This window comes from Quercus lobata, chromosome 2 (assembly GCF_001633185.2).
Source record: "Quercus lobata isolate SW786 chromosome 2, ValleyOak3.0 Primary Assembly, whole genome shotgun sequence".
NCBI lineage: Eukaryota > Viridiplantae > Streptophyta > Magnoliopsida > Fagales > Fagaceae > Quercus > Quercus lobata.
In genome coordinates this window covers 66143042-66159170 of record NC_044905.1, presented here as the reverse complement: position 1 = coordinate 66159170, position 16129 = coordinate 66143042, and the positions used below count along the sequence as shown (strand labels likewise).

The window sequence follows — 16129 nt, the reverse complement described above, 5'->3', positions numbered from 1 at the left end:
GAGTTTTTCAAGAAAATTCATTTATGCTAGTGCGGTAGGGATGCATCGTGTTGTTATTTGGGCGAGGTAACTTAAAAGGTGTTGATACCCATTTTCGCGACACATTTCGTACAAACCCGATTCAAGCAAGCTCGACTTTCTTGTGAGCTCAATTCATATATTATATTATATTTTATTCTTTTAAGCATGGCCCAAGCTCATACAACTTATGGGAAATTGAGGAAGTGTGGTTTGGAGGGTATGAGTCGGTTCCTTTCGGACATTTTGCATTAGCCCAGCTCATGCATGCTACCAAGTGGGCAAGGGACACTGGTAGCACCTCAGGCTCATGAAGGAGGTTTTGTATCCAAAATTTCCACCCCAAAACAGCTTTTATGCTCTGGGTGACTATGGCCTAAAATTTCTGTCCGAACCCTTTTTTTCCTTTAAAAATGGTTGGCTCTCATTGGTCAACTTCAGCTGCTAGCTCTCATCTAGTTGAGTCTCTCAATGGTCTGAAACAACTAAAAATGAGGAGACAATGAGGGTTTAGTCAAGCATTTCCCTTAATGATGATAAAAGTAATCATTCCTTTTATCCAAACAAAAGCAAACATGAAAATTACTGCTTGCTTAACACCTTGGGATCCAAAACCTTTTTTATTGACCAAAAACCAGCCACTTAGAGCACCCCAAACTCAATATAAATTCCACAATCAGATTCAAAACCAGGAGAGCAACACCCAAGCTTAAGACAAGAGTCTTTCTTCAACTAAAAAACAACCAAGCCACGTTCTACCTAAGGACCTAAAACTTCAGAGCAAAAACCCATTTAGCTAACCAACAATCTCACAATTCTGAAGTTTGGGGGTGGAAATATGGGTATAGGGGAACCTTCCCTCTCTTCCTCACGACCTCCCTCAATTTCCTCTTCTCTGTGACTGTGGGTCGAAGTTTCAGACCTATTAAACCACGTTTTCCCTATAGACCTGAAACTTCAGAGCAAAAACCCACTGAGCCAAGAGACATTCTCACAATTCTGAACCTTAGGGGTGGAAATATGGGTACAGGGGAACCTTCCCTCTCTTCCTCACGACCTTCCTCAATTTCTTCTTCTGTGTGACTGTGGGTCGAAGTTTTAGACCTGTTATGTTTTTATGATTTTTTTTGTACTTTCATTATTAGCATTTTGATTTTCTCTTGTCAAAACACTATTAGCCTTTTGTTCATTATACATTTGGAATTTAGGCTTGATTCTCCACAAATAAACACTTCTAAAGAATCCAAGGGGAGATTTGGGCCTTTCTCACATTTTTGGCCCTTGTTGCAAAAACGTCCCCAACAAAAGGCATTCAAGACCATATGAAAAAAACGTAAAGAAGCCGATGCAGGCTTGCTTTATGAAATATAATAATATTAAACAATGTGTACACTAGCCTAATAATAAATTGAATAATGCTACGTAGCCAATAATTTTACAGCCATCCCATCAAAAAATAATAAAAATAATTTTACAACCAAATTTTAAGTGATCGTGATCCACCATGAGAGTAGTTTTTTTATCTATAGAGTACTTGCATTATAATAGAAAAAAAAAAATCACATTTTAGCCAATTAATTCTAAAATTCATCCATTTCAATTTATATAAAGTTATATAAAAATGCATAGTTGTTATAGCAATTGTATAAATTTACATTAGAGCCCTTCATTGTACATTTAGTTTTTTATTCTTTATTTACATATCTTGAGGATGAAAAAGTAGAGCAGATAGTAGTTGTTGTGTGTGGAGAAAGATAAACAATGTTAAAAATTAAGAAAATTAATATTTTTATAAAATGTAATGTAAAATAGATAATCTTCTAATGTGGTGTCTTTTAAAAAGTGAATGTGTAAAAAAAAAAAAAAAGGTCTTAAAGCTAAAATAGACCGAAATTTTTATAAAAGTTGATACGAATACTTAACTTATCACTTGAAATTTGTTATGAGATTATTGTAACTTATCACTTGAAATTTGTTATGAGATTATTGTAGACGCAATATTACTGTTGAGGAGTTACACATACTAACAATTTGTCAATTAAAATTTGTTTTGTGACAGTTGCATATGTTTAGGAGTTATACTAACAACTTATTACTTAAAATTTGTAATGCGACTAGACCCGATATTACTGTTGAAGGGTTATATATACCAACAAATTCTCCCTTAAAATTTGTTATGTGACTGTTATGAACGTTGATTAATTATAATAACAACTTATTATTTATAATTTGTTGTTGACTGTTGTGAACGTAAAGGGGGTTATATTGAGAACTTGCTATTTAAAATGGTTGAAGAATTACTTAAAATTTGTTGGGAGACCGCTTTGGAAGCAATATTACTATCGAGGAGTTACATATACTTACATACAGGAGCCCACATTTAATTGCGAGATTTAAGGTAGTCCTTTCTTATTCACTCACTCATTAACGCAGAGAACGAAAACACGTGTAAGTTCGTAATTCCACACGCTTTCTTTTATGGTCTCCCTCCGACTTTCCCTCCGCATCAAAAGATTCAAAAAGCACCTTCTTTTCTTTGTCGGTAGAATTCTTAATGACAATTCATAATTTCATTCCCTCAAAGACTAGTCTTAGTCTTTGACCTGTCTGTAAAGTAAAACCGTGGAAGCTTTTTTTATTTTTTTTTAATTTTTTAAGCAAGACTTTAATATGGTAATTTAGTGCTATTTTTTATATGGCTTTTTGAAGATCGTGTCATATTGATTTTTTCTCATTAATAAAATTAAGAAAGTATTTTTTTTTAGTTAAATAAGAATATTATTAAATTTTATGAAAAGAATTTAAAAAATAGCACTTAATTATCATTTCAATACTATGTTATTTATTTATTTACTTTCTTTTAAATCCTTAATTTTTTAATCCTATAATTTTAGGGAAAAGTTAACTAATTGCGTAAGGTTCTAAGAACTTTAGTTTATAATATACTTCTAGAATTTTTTTATAAGAAAATAAAATAATAATTAATTTTGTTAACGGTTTTTTATATTGAGAAAAGTTAACGAATGCCTTAAAAAAATTGATTTAGTAACAATTTTTTTAAAAAAAAATTTTATAGAAAAAGAAAAAAATAATTAATTATTTTGATAACTTTTTATATTTATCATAAATGTGGTATTAAAATTTTCTTAAAATTGTTTATTAGTAAATGTCATAAGGACACCTATTAACAAGACATTTTTATATATTTAGTAAAAGCTTTGTCAAAACTTTTTTAAAATGTTTAGTAACAATTGTTATAAGAACATGGACCCATAATTTTATTTTAACTAATTTTTAATAGAAAATTATATCCAAAGCAATTTGTTTGAAGAGATTTATGGATCTCATTCCCTGAAATTAATGGAAGCTAATTCTACCGTTGCCAAAATTAAAAAATCAGTTTCAATGTCTAAACGCACATGGGTGAGTATTGAGAGAACTCATATGGCATGAATCTCCAGATAGGAATAACTTATTTTAATTGATTTATTGGGTTTAAAGAATAAGTTGAAGAATATTTGTTGATGTTCTCGAAATATTTATAACCAATTTAAACAAATCATAAACAGTTGAAACAACTAATGTCAAACTCATACTTGTTAGTTATATTCGTATATAAATTCTTAACCAGAAATATTTAAGAAAATATTTAAATTACTATCAATTTTATCATAAAAAATAGATTGATGTAAGAAATGTGATTGTTTTGAATTAAAATTTATTAAAAGGAAAATGCTACATCTACAATAATTTTTACTATAAAAAAAATTTTAAAATATGTTAATAATGACTAATATAGTAGTAATATTTTTAGTTTTTATGCGAATAAATGATTACTCCCAAGTCCCAATCACTTATTGGGAGGTGCCAAAATAAGAGGGCATAATGCATCAAAATGCTCTGGATTATTTCACATCAATATCTCATTAAGTAATCTCTTTAAAAAAAAAAAATACTAATTTTAAAATTCTATTAAAAATTCAAAATAACTCATTAAAAAGTAATACCCAGCAAAACATAAGATAGGCCATTAAGAGAATATCGTTATCATATTCATTCATTGGATTCAAAACTCATTAAAAATTAATACCAAACAAATGAAAATTTGTTAAGAGAATGACGTTATCAAAGTCAGTTCGTCCTTCATTGGATAGATCTTGAATTTTTTTTTTTTTTTTTATACAAAATAAAAATTCTACTTTAGTCTAATCTAAGTGTATATATGTGTGAAACTCACTCCTATAGATATTGAATCTATTGCCTTCCTTAAAGTGGTTCAATTACATATCTTGCTAATTAATATGCAACTTTATACTTACAAATCTGGCTTTTGAAAGTTACTTGCATCAAATTTATTCAATAATATACATTATTATGTAAATATTACTCCCAAAATACTCAATAGTTGAAACAGAAATTTATTTTTGAAGGGCTTAATTAAAATCAAACCATTTATCTTCATTATTATATATATTATGTTATATATAAAAATTGGGTTAAAGTTATACCTAATTTAATTTTAAATAATGTTAAATTATTTAATATTTCTTATTGAATATAAATTTTGATAAATTCTCCGTTAAATTACATTTTTTTCCTTATACTTTTATACTTGCAAAATTCAAAATAATCTGAATTTAGCTAGGGGTGGAAAATAAACTTCATTACTATACATCTTTGTAAGTGTAGATTTCATATTAAAGTATTAAACACATAATGAATATTGGTAAATTTACACAACGTAGGCTTCCCTAATATTACTTTTTAACGGACTTGTTTTGTTTATTTGTATGTGGAATTTTAATTAACTGAATCAAGAGCATTATAATTTTACACAATAAACCTTTGTTTGGTTAGAAAGAAATAGAGGAAGGAAAGAATAATGAAAGGGAAAATATTTTTGTGGACCCATCATTTTTCCTTTCTTAAAGTTACTCTTATATCTTGTAAAAGTTTTGACTCTTTTTGTGAAATTACTTTGTATTCTTATTAATTTATAGTATAATTTAGAAGAATAAAAGTGTAATATTTCCTTTCTTTCCCTCTTTTGAATCCAAACACATGAGTAAATACCTTTTTTTTTTCCCTTCCATTCTTTTATACTCTTCCCTTCTCTTCCGTGAGTTCCGTCCATCCAAACGTAGTATAGGTATGTGACTTTTATAGCTCTACCTGATTATGGGATATTGATTCACATATTATAAAAAGTAGGGTAATACTAAAGTTATAAACTATTTTACAACATTTTTACAAACTGTTGATGTGACTAGTTTCTTATTGATTTTCATCTAGGTCCACCATTAATATTATTTTTTCATTTACTAATAATTACTCACCACATCAGCCGTTTGTAAAAATATTTGTATCTCTAACATTATTCTAAAAAAAAAAAAACATATATTCCTATATGGGATGAATAAGATATATATATGAAATAAATAAGATAATCCCATAAAAAAATGAATAATAATAAAATAATTACTAGGCTATTTAGTGATAACCCGAAGAGTCCTTAATAGACATCCCATATATGGTAACATATGCAGATCTACTTCAAGATTTGAATAATGATATTCTTTTGTTTTTTCTAAATAACAAACACAATCTCACTTTCACAACAGTTATTAATGAAAAATTGCATGAATGATTCAATGAATAGTTGAATACAAATATACAATACATTACAATAGCCCACCGGCAGCCTTTGAAAAAGTCTTGAAAACCTAAAAAATTCGGACACGTCCCACTCACTATTAACCCTCCACTCGTGCCGAAATCACCGGCTTCGCACGTGCCACCACGTGCTCCTCTACTTATATTCCCCACACACAAGCTCTTCATCTCTCACAATTCCCTCTTCACTTCTCTCTCTCTCTCTCTCTCTGTGTGATTCTTTTGCCAATGGCTTCCGCTGAAGCTTCTTCGATTGCCCCAACGCCATTGTTGAAAGATGAGCTTGACATTGTGATCCCCACAATCAGGAACCTCGACTTCCTTGAGATGTGGAGGCCATTCTTTCAGCCTTACCATCTCATCATTGTCCAAGATGGAGACCCTTCGAAGGTCATCAAAGTCCCTGAAGGCTTTGATTATGAACTCTACAACCGCAACGATATCAACAGGATTCTGGGTCCTAAAGCTTCTTGCATTTCCTTCAAAGACTCAGCTTGTCGTTGCTTTGGCTACATGGTGTCCAAGAAGAAGTATATCTACACAATTGACGATGACTGCTTTGTAAAGTTCTTTCCTTTTTCCCCTTTTCCCATCTGGGTTTTGCTTTTCGTTTCTTTCTGGGTGTTATTGATTTTGAATCTGTTTATATTTTGCCTTTTGATTTCATATTCTCTGCTAATTCTGTTTTTGTAGTGGCGGCATGGATCTGATCTGCATGTTTTTCAATTTAGCTTTTTTTTTTTTTTTTGGGTTACCGATCTGCAATTTTTGAATTTTGAGTATTAGATACGAGTCATGCATCAAAATTATTGTGTAGGTTTGTTTATAAATCAAATCTGAATTCTATGGACTTCAATTCTATGAATCTGATTATACAACAAAACTTCAATTTTTTTTAAACATTTCCACAGATTTGTGATTCATAATGGTCCAATTTTATGTTGACCAAGCACTGCCGAAAGATCTTTCACGTGATGTGTTTTGGATTACTTCTGTGACTGTGTTGTCTTTTACTATGACAGTGACATATGTGAATTTTGTGGTCATGGTAGATTTTAACATGTTATGACTTTTATGTTTTTGTTTCCCGATCTAAATTAAACATGAATTTATAACCTTGTAAGAAACATTTTGTTTTATAGCATTGTTGTTGTGAGATTTGAAACTTCTTTACTTGGATCTATGTTTAAGCGGGCTCTGCATCTATAGATTGTTGTTGTCAAAGGTCTCAAAGTTTTGTCAATTTATGTTTTTTTGGAGTATTGTTGAGATATAGCTGTCTTGATTTTGATGTATCTTTTATTTAGTCCCACAGGCAACAGCTGTAAATTTTTGTTTCAATATTCTTGGGTGATTGTAAATAGTTGTGTTATCATATGCTCCTAGGATTTTTTTTTGAAAATAAGATGAATCTTCACTTTTTCCTAATTTTGATTGAGATGTAACTAAAGGTGACAGCCTAAACTCATTAGCTTTGAATAATAATAACTGTAAAGTAGCTAAATTGCCTTGTTCAAATGACTTCCCGCCTGTGCTTTTGTGGGACCTTTACAATTTGTGACCCAGCTTTGGGATGTTCAAATTCAAAAGCCTATCTATGATACTGTTCAATGATGCGTCTCTCAAGTTTCTTAAATTTTTTTTTTTGGATGAACAGTTTCTTTATTCTATTTATTAGTTAGAATTCAAGCATTTGAATAACATTTTGAGAACCAGCGGCTTCTTTGATTCATTGCTTGTGTTTCATAATAGAATATTGATCCATGACTGTATTTTGGAACTTGACTAATCCGTCTTATGGGATCATTGATCTGGCTGGTAGTGCTAGGACAGCTCTTTATTTTAATAGTTTATTATGTCGAAGGTACTATAATTCAAATTGTTTAAACTGAAAATATGAATTTATATTTTGATATTCAGGTCATGCATGTGCCTAAACATTGTTTTCTTTATATTATTGTTATCTTTCCCTGTTTAGAATGATGACTTAAAATGGTTTGAGTATGTTCTTTTCCACCATTGCAATATAGTAGCATCTATTATCACCAAAATTGATGTTGTGGAAATCTATTGATGCTTAGGTTGCTAAAGACCCATCTGGCAAATCAATCAATGCACTTGAGCAGCACATCAAGAACCTTCTCTGCCCGTCCACCCCTCATTTCTTCAATACCCTGTATGATCCTTACCGTGAAGGTGCAGATTTCGTCCGTGGATATCCATTCAGTCTCCGCGAGGGTGCCAAAACTGCTGTTTCTCATGGCCTCTGGCTCAACATCCCTGATTATGACGCACCTACACAGCTCGTGAAGCCTCGGGAGAGGAACACTAGGTTGGCAGTTTGTTCTTTAGGAAAAAAAAAAAAAAAAAAAGAAATTTACCTTTCACTTATCATAATTCTGAGTATTATGATTTTTTGTTTTTGTTTTACAAGGTATGTGGATATGGTTCTGACAATTCCAAAGGGCACCCTGTTCCCCATGTGCGGTATGAATTTGGCATTTGACCGTGAGCTTATTGGCCCTGCAATGTACTTTGGTCTCATGGGTGATGGTCAGCCTATTGGACGCTACGATGATATGTGGGCTGGCTGGTGTGTCAAGGTTGCCTCTCATTTCCCTTTAACTGTCATGTTACTCATTGTTTACCTTAGATGTTCTCATTTCCTTTTGATTTTCTGTACCATCAGAGCCAGATTGTAAATTGTTAGTAAAGTTAATGGAACACCTAACGAATTTCTGATTGATGATTGCTTAGGTGATATGCGACCATTTGGGTTTGGGAGTGAAGACTGGCCTTCCCTATATCTGGCACAGCAAAGCTAGTAACCCATTTGTGAATCTGAAGAAGGAGTACAAAGGCATCTTCTGGCAGGAAGAGATCATTCCATTCTTCCAATCAGCTGTTCTTCCAAAAGAATGCACCAGTGTTCAGCAGTGCTACCTTGAACTTTCCAAGCAGGTTAAGGAAAAGCTCAGTAAGGTAGATCCTTACTTCGACAAGCTGGCAGATGCAATGGTCACATGGATTGATGCTTGGGATGAGCTAAACGCTGAAGGAGCATCAGCCCAACTATCCAATGGCAAAGCTTAATAGATTTTTTGATTGACTGCCAATGCCCATTATTTTACTACTATATAGTAACTGGAACTATTGGTAGTTATAGTCATTGTGATGTTTAATTTTCCGCTCCCTGACCCATTTGGTCCTCCCTTGGATTTTGCCGATTGGTGGGTGTAATTTTATATTTATATACTTCATGCTATGAGCTTTAGATCAATAAAATATAGTTGATTTTACCATTAATTTCTATCTACAACTGCTTGCTTGATTGTCAGTGATTAGGTTTCTTTCTTTTTCATATTCTGTCAATGGTCATTATAGCCTTTCCAAGAAGTTGGTATTTGAAAAAAATGATTTGTGAAGGTCATCTTATGCCCAACTCAGTACTTATGCCTAAAAAAGTCTGAGAAAGTGAAGACTGTCTCATAGTCTTAGGGTCAATTGTTGGGATCTCATCAATGGGACTCTTCAACCGCCTAAAAAAGTTTATTCAGCAAAAAAAAACTGCCTAAAAAAGTCTTTTTCAAGACTAATAATCATACTGTTGCGCAATGCGCCTACTTATGCCAAACTTAGTACTTATGCCCACGCAGCTGCCAAGCTTGCTGTTAGGCTTAAAAGCCATCTTTGTTGTAATATTAAGCATGAAGCTCCAAAAGTCATTCTCCCATTATTGTAGGCACCTTTGTTTAGTTTAATAATGTTTGCAGGTTATTTTAAATATCCTTCTCAAAAAAAAAAAGAAAAAAAAGAAGAAGGTTATTATAAAATAGTACTTCCTACTTCTATTGTTTTTTCATGTTTGGGAATGTGGGCAGCACCTTGTCACCACTCAGTTCTCAGTACTACACTGTATGGATGTGGTTGGCAATGTTAACAAACGGCCAATGTGCTCGATGGTTTTATCCCATGGAATATGCTAGTCTTCCTAATCCTACCACCCCTGTACATTAGAATCTTCATTCTTTATCCCCCCTATTTTTAGGGCGTGGAAATTATAAGAACTTCTATAAGGTTAATCAGAATCTACTCTTTGGTTTACTTTCAAAATGCATCAGCATTACTTTCCTATGTGAACATATATATTTTTCCTTTTTGTTAACAAACCGTTGGCCTCTATTTTTCACAAACTCTCACGGTTCACATAATAATTATAGCAATAAAAAAAATAAAAAATAAAAAAATCCTCAAAACTTAATTTAGTTTTCACTCCCTCTCAAGTCTCAATTTAAAAATTTTAGGACATGTTTGGTAAGAGTATTTAAATATAATTTTTTGTTTTGCAACCCATAAAATGATGGTCCTACACTTGAATTTATTGTTTGATTAATATTTTCTAAATATAGTTTTCAAAAAACTATATCATATTTTCCTAGTTTAGAACAAGATTTTGAAAATGGCTAAAAACTGTATCATATTTTCTTGGTTTAGAATAGAATTTTGAAAACGGCTAAGGGGTGTTTTTAGGATACAAAAAATGTTGTTAATGACAAAGTTATAAATAGATTGAAAATAGTGAACCCCACATATTTGTCCAAACTCTTTTATCTCTTAAATTAAAGAGCTTATCTTTATCACAAAAAGAATTCCCACATTTCAAATTCGAAACTTATCATTATAATATATATATATATATATATATATATATATATATACATGATAAGCTATATTCCATTATCATTATCCACAAAAAAAAAAAAAAAAGTGATCTACAAATTCTACGCTGTACTTTTTGTAAATATATATTTTTTAAAAATTTCAAAAATAGAAATGGTCTCCCAAACAATTACTCTTTTTTGTTTTTAGTATTTTGAAAATTGTTCTTAAAAGTGGGAGCCAAACATGTAAATTGTAAAAATTATTATTTGAAAACTAGTTTCAAGTTCAATTTTTTGAAAATTGTTTTTATATTATTTTGAAAACAAAAACAAAAATTCTCCTACCAACCAAGCCCTAAATCCTCAAAAAAACAATTTCTCCCTCTCTTTGATACCTAAATAGTGATCATAATAAATCTTGCGAAAATGTTAATCATCTCCATTTCTCGTATAGTCCTATCATCCCTCTCTACCATAATTGTGGTTTACCAATTCACACCTATTGCAAAAATGTTAATCATCTTCATTTCTCATATAGTCTTGTCATCCCTCTCTACCATGATTGTGGTTTACCAATTCACATCTACCCCTAAAATAGTCATGTTGTCCATCTCTAATCCTCCATTACCAACCACAACCTCAACAACTATATGAAAATTTATTTAGGATTACTTATTATAAAAAAAAAAAAAAAATTGATTTAGAATATTACATTCTTGTTACGTTTAGTTGCTTTTCCAACAAGTAAAAAAAAAAAAAAAAAAAAAAAAAAAAAAAAACCTAGAAGAAGATAAAATCAAATTTAATAACTCATGCTATCAATAACATTTAAAAAAAAAAAAAAAAATCAAGCACTTAAGTTATTTGAAATAATTAAATATTGTGAATTCACTAAAGCTGTTTGTTCATATTCCTAATTATATTAATTTTAACAATATACATTTTCTAAGAATTGATTTGGAATATAACATTTTTGTTCAAATTTAATTGTTTTGATATCAGTTAAAACAAAATAAAGGAAAAGGAAATATAAATAAAATAACACACAATTAAAAAATTATAATTGTACACTTAAGTTATTGGAATAATTTGAATATTTGTGAATTTTTAAGGTTTATAGTCTTAATTATATCAATATTAACAATTTATATTTCTTCTTATAATCGAACTCAAATCCCTAAATATGGGTCATAAATATGATTTTCTACACAATATTTCAAAATCAACCTAAAATTTTCCACTATAATAGAGGAATATTTTGACCAGCAATTAGGCTTTTTATTATTATATTTCCCTTTCAAAGTTGTAATACATCTCAAAATTACAATCAATTACACAAGTGCAAATGCATCAAAATTCAGCTTATGGTATGTTCTTCAAGATACAAAGTGAAATGGTTAGAGACAAAGTAAAGAAAAAGGAGTAACTTTTTTTTTTATTTAAAAAAAAAAAGAAAAAAAAAAAAAAGAGAGAGGAAGAACAACGAAACTAGGCTGAGATGTTAACTACTTAACTTCGAACCTAGGCTAGGTAACAGTGTAACACTATTGCATTGCTCCGGGTTTTCTATTTTGCAGAGAAAAAAAAAAAAATTGCTATGGTTCTTGTATAACAATTGAAATATTATAAATAACTATGGAAGGAGAGAAATTTGTTTTTGAATTTTAAGTGAGGGAGTCCTTAGTTTCGGGTTTTTTTATTTTATTTAAAATATATAAAAGAAAAATAGGCTTAAAAAGTAAATCGCCGTTGCCGGGGATCGAACCCGGGTCACCCGCGTGACAGGCGGGAATACTTACCACTATACTACAACGACCTTGTGTTTAGACAAAAACAAAATATTTTAAACAATATTATTGGATGTCATGAACACTTTTCCTCATCGTTCAAACTTCAAAATGGGGCATTGTTTGATATAGCGGTAAAAATCTGAGGCTTTTGAAGGAACGTATGCGGCGTGGGTTCGGGTCTTAAAAGTAGCCACTTCATGGTAATGCCACTTAATTTGTACTAATTTAAATTGTTTACAGGAAGTGATGGCTTCTTTCTTTTCACTTAAAGCTGCTACTACTTCACGGTTCCCATTACAATTTTGCTTTTATCTTAAAAAAATTGATCATAGCGGCACTCATACTAATTTATCTTATTTGGATGGAGGATGAGGAGAGAATATGAAAAAGAGGATAGCACTGATTTGATTTATCTCATTTGAATTTTTTTTAAAGGGAGGAAAGTGTTTGGCCATCATTTTTTAATTCTCCAAATTGGGAAAATTTGGAGTGAATGAATTCACTATATATTAAAAATAAATAAATAAATTATCAATTTTATTCTTATGATATATATATATATATATATAAAGCATAATTATCAATCCTATTTCAGTTTTTAAAATATCCAAATAAAGAAAATGTAAATATACTGTCCTAATACGAATTTTAAGTTGTGGATTAAGACAAAAAATTTCTTTTAGTACACAAATGTGTAATTTTCACTTATAAGCAATTGTAAGCCACAAGAATATGTAAGAATAGAGGGAAAAAAAAAAATCAAGGATTTCAATACAATTCTAACATATATATATATATATATATATATAGAGAGAGAGAGAGAGAGAGAGAGAGAGAGGGTTGGGTTTAAGTTATAGTGTAACTCTAAACAATGTTATATCACTCAATAATTTGTTATTGAATTAATATTTTGAAAATCCAATTGTTGAATTACATGTTTTATATGTTCTTAATATGCATGCCAATTTTCATATCAATCAGATGTTATTTACCATTTGATCTATAAATTCATTTTTTATGCATTATTTTAACCTACAAAAATTTGAATTTTAACATTTGATTGATGATGTGGTTATTAATCTTTGGTCACCTCGAAATTTTGCAAGCATGAAGAATATACGAAAATAATGTAATCTAATGGTGAATTTGTCAATATTCACATCCAATTCAAAAATATTGGGTGGTGTAACATTACTTAAAGTTACACCAAGTTACACTTGAAGCTAACTCATATATATATATAAGTTGAAGCGTAATATTTATTATTGCTACGCTTCTATTGAACTATATCAGTGGCCATTTCATTCACCTATTTGCAACTCATTCTTTCTTATTTTTAACTCTTTTTCTTCTTATTAATTTTTCAACTCATTGTTATACTTTCCCCGACATTTCCCTCTCACTTTTACTTTTTCATCTGTCCATCCTTAATATCCCTCTTCCTCTATCCCTTTATCTTCTTTTATTTTTTTGCTCTTATTATTCCTATCCTCTTATTATAAATTTGTAATTCTCGCCCTATTTCTATTCATAGTTCTCACACACAAAAATGTTTTTGTTCTCTCTCTCTCTCTCTCTCTCTTTTACTTTTTCATCTGTCCACTACTATCTACCTTAATATCACTCTTCCTCTATCCCTTTATCTTCTTTTATTTTTTTGCTCTTATTATTCCTATCCTCTTATTATAAATTTGTAATTCTCACCCCCTTTCTATTCATAGTTTTCTCACCCACAAAAATGTTTTTGTTCTCTCTCTCTCCCTCTCCCTCCTTTAGGTTGATAAATTTTTGTATTCTTTAGAACTCTACTTTGGGTTGATGTAATTTAGTTTCGTATTTTTAAATTATTGTACTTTTTTTCTTTGATTTCATAAATGTTATTATATTGCATTACAAAGATAGTATATAAGAATATAATGTTATTTTATTACATAGTATAATTTGGTATTTTTTATTATTATATCTTTTATTTTTACTCTTTTTTCATATTATTTTCTATAAATTTGTTATTTTCTCTCACATTCCCTCTTGAAAAAAATGATTACTCTCTCTCTCTCTCTCTCTCTCTCTCTCTCTCTCTCTCTCTCTCTCTCTCTCTCTCTCTCTCGATTTTATATTTTCTTTTGCAATTCTACTTTAGATTGATGAATCATTGTATTTTTTAAAACTCTACTTTGGGTCAATACGTTTGGTGTTGTATTTTTGGGTTCCTGTCACAAATAGTCTCTCTCCCTCTTATAACTTTAGTTTGATTTTTGTTTGAGTTAATACATTGTTATTTTGGAAGTGAGAATTGAATTATATCAAAAATACAATATTGATTATGCATTTGAGAGTGCCTATCATCTGAGTAACATTGAGTTTAATTTTGTTATGATTTTTTATTATTATGATAATCTCTTTTGAGATAATGAGAAATTTGGATAATTTATTTGAAAATTAAAAAGTATAACATAATTTTGAAGACTATGAATCAACTCATAAATGAATAATACTAATTAAATACATCCAAAATAATAAAATGGTATATTGGCAGAGATAGAAACATGAAATAATTATAAAAATTGTTTAATTTTTAAGAACAAATTATCTTTAACAAATTTTATATAGAGAACAAATTATACATTATTCCACAATTACAAAATAATTATTTATTCCAATGCATCACGCATGAGTTTGCGACTAGTAACTAATAATTATAGCAACCATGGATCAATCAATCTCAATACCTTAGCCCATTAGGACCAAATTTGAAATAACAATCAAGGAAAAAGAAATGTAATACTCATAGTAGAGTAAACTAAAAGAAAAAGGGGGTTAGAAGGAGTAATGATTTGTGTAAGTATGGTTAAGAATTTAGCTTATTGGTTGAAATTTGACAAAATTGCCCAAAATTGGTAGAAAGGACCAAAATGGGCCAGAATTTTGGCCGAGGTAGATCAAAGGGAGTATTAACTGATTGATTGCAACAAAATTTTCCAATCATTTCGACTAAAATGGAATGAAACAGGATAACACTATGGGCCTTTTTAAATTAAGGAGGGAAGGAGGGGGAGTGGAGGGGAGTAGAGTAGAATTGACTGAAAATATGTTAATTTTGGACTAAATCTACTCTACTCTCTCTCTCTCTCTCCCTCAATCCAAACAGACCATACATGCCGTGTTGTGTTATTTCCATTTAAAAAAAAAAAAATGAGAGTATAAGAGATCACTTCAACAATAAAATGCAAGAAGCTTAAGAGCACACCAGGTCCATTTGGCATTGCGTTAGGAGGGAAGTAACATGGCTTTAAGGTCCCAAAATGCTCTTTCATTAGAATAACCTTGGTGTTTGGCAAATCTATTATAAGAATAATTCTATGAGCGCAACTGCTTAACATAATTTGCTGAAGTAGCACGTTGCAAATGTGAAAATGAAGTCTACCACTCACAAAATTCATTTTAAAAAATAGTATAAAAAGTCTTGTCCATAGCTAACTTGTTATCATAGAGCTTTTAGTGTTCCCAAAGTTTTTAATAAAGAACTCTAAAAAGTTCAAATTTTGAAACTTTTGTTTTAAAACTCTTGAAATCTATTCTTTTTTTTTTCTTTTTCTTTTTTTGTTGAAAATTTTGAAATATAAAATCCCCCAAGTTATATATTTATTTATTATTTTAAAGATACAATTGCCTAGTATCAATATTGTATTTTATTCGTCCTTGAATTTTGATGAAAATTTGAGTTCGTGGATCCAAGGATTTCATGAATATGGTCAAACCCAATTTTTTTTTTATTGATTTCAATCAATTTTGATTGGATTAACCAAGTTTGACTAAGTTTTAAAAGAAATCCAACCATTTTATGTGGTAAATTTGGTTCGATTGAAAGACCATGAAGTTCCCATCAATTTGACTATTTACGGGCAAAAATCAATCTTGAATAAAGTGAGATATTATAAAAACTACCTAATTTGGGTTTATTTTATTATTTAATAGGAAACACCAAAA

General features: G+C 30.2%; 1 protein-coding gene and 1 non-coding gene across 2 annotated transcripts; one reads left to right on the top strand and one right to left on the bottom strand.

Annotated features, from left to right (window-relative positions):
* The first annotated feature begins 5849 nt into the window (after window positions 1-5849).
* LOC115976258 (probable UDP-arabinopyranose mutase 2) lies at window positions 5850-8997 on the top strand. Its single transcript, XM_031097432.1, has 4 exons — window positions 5850-6252; window positions 7773-8023; window positions 8126-8294; window positions 8449-8997. Exons 1-4 carry the CDS (start codon window positions 5920-5922, stop codon window positions 8782-8784), a joined length of 1089 nt encoding a protein of 362 aa, XP_030953292.1. The 5' UTR covers window positions 5850-5919; the 3' UTR covers window positions 8785-8997.
* Window positions 8998-12096: 3099 nt separating this feature from the next.
* TRNAD-GUC lies at window positions 12097-12168 on the bottom strand. Its single transcript has one exon. It is a non-coding gene; the product is annotated as a tRNA-Asp (tRNA).
* Between the last annotated feature and the right edge of the window lie 3961 nt (window positions 12169-16129).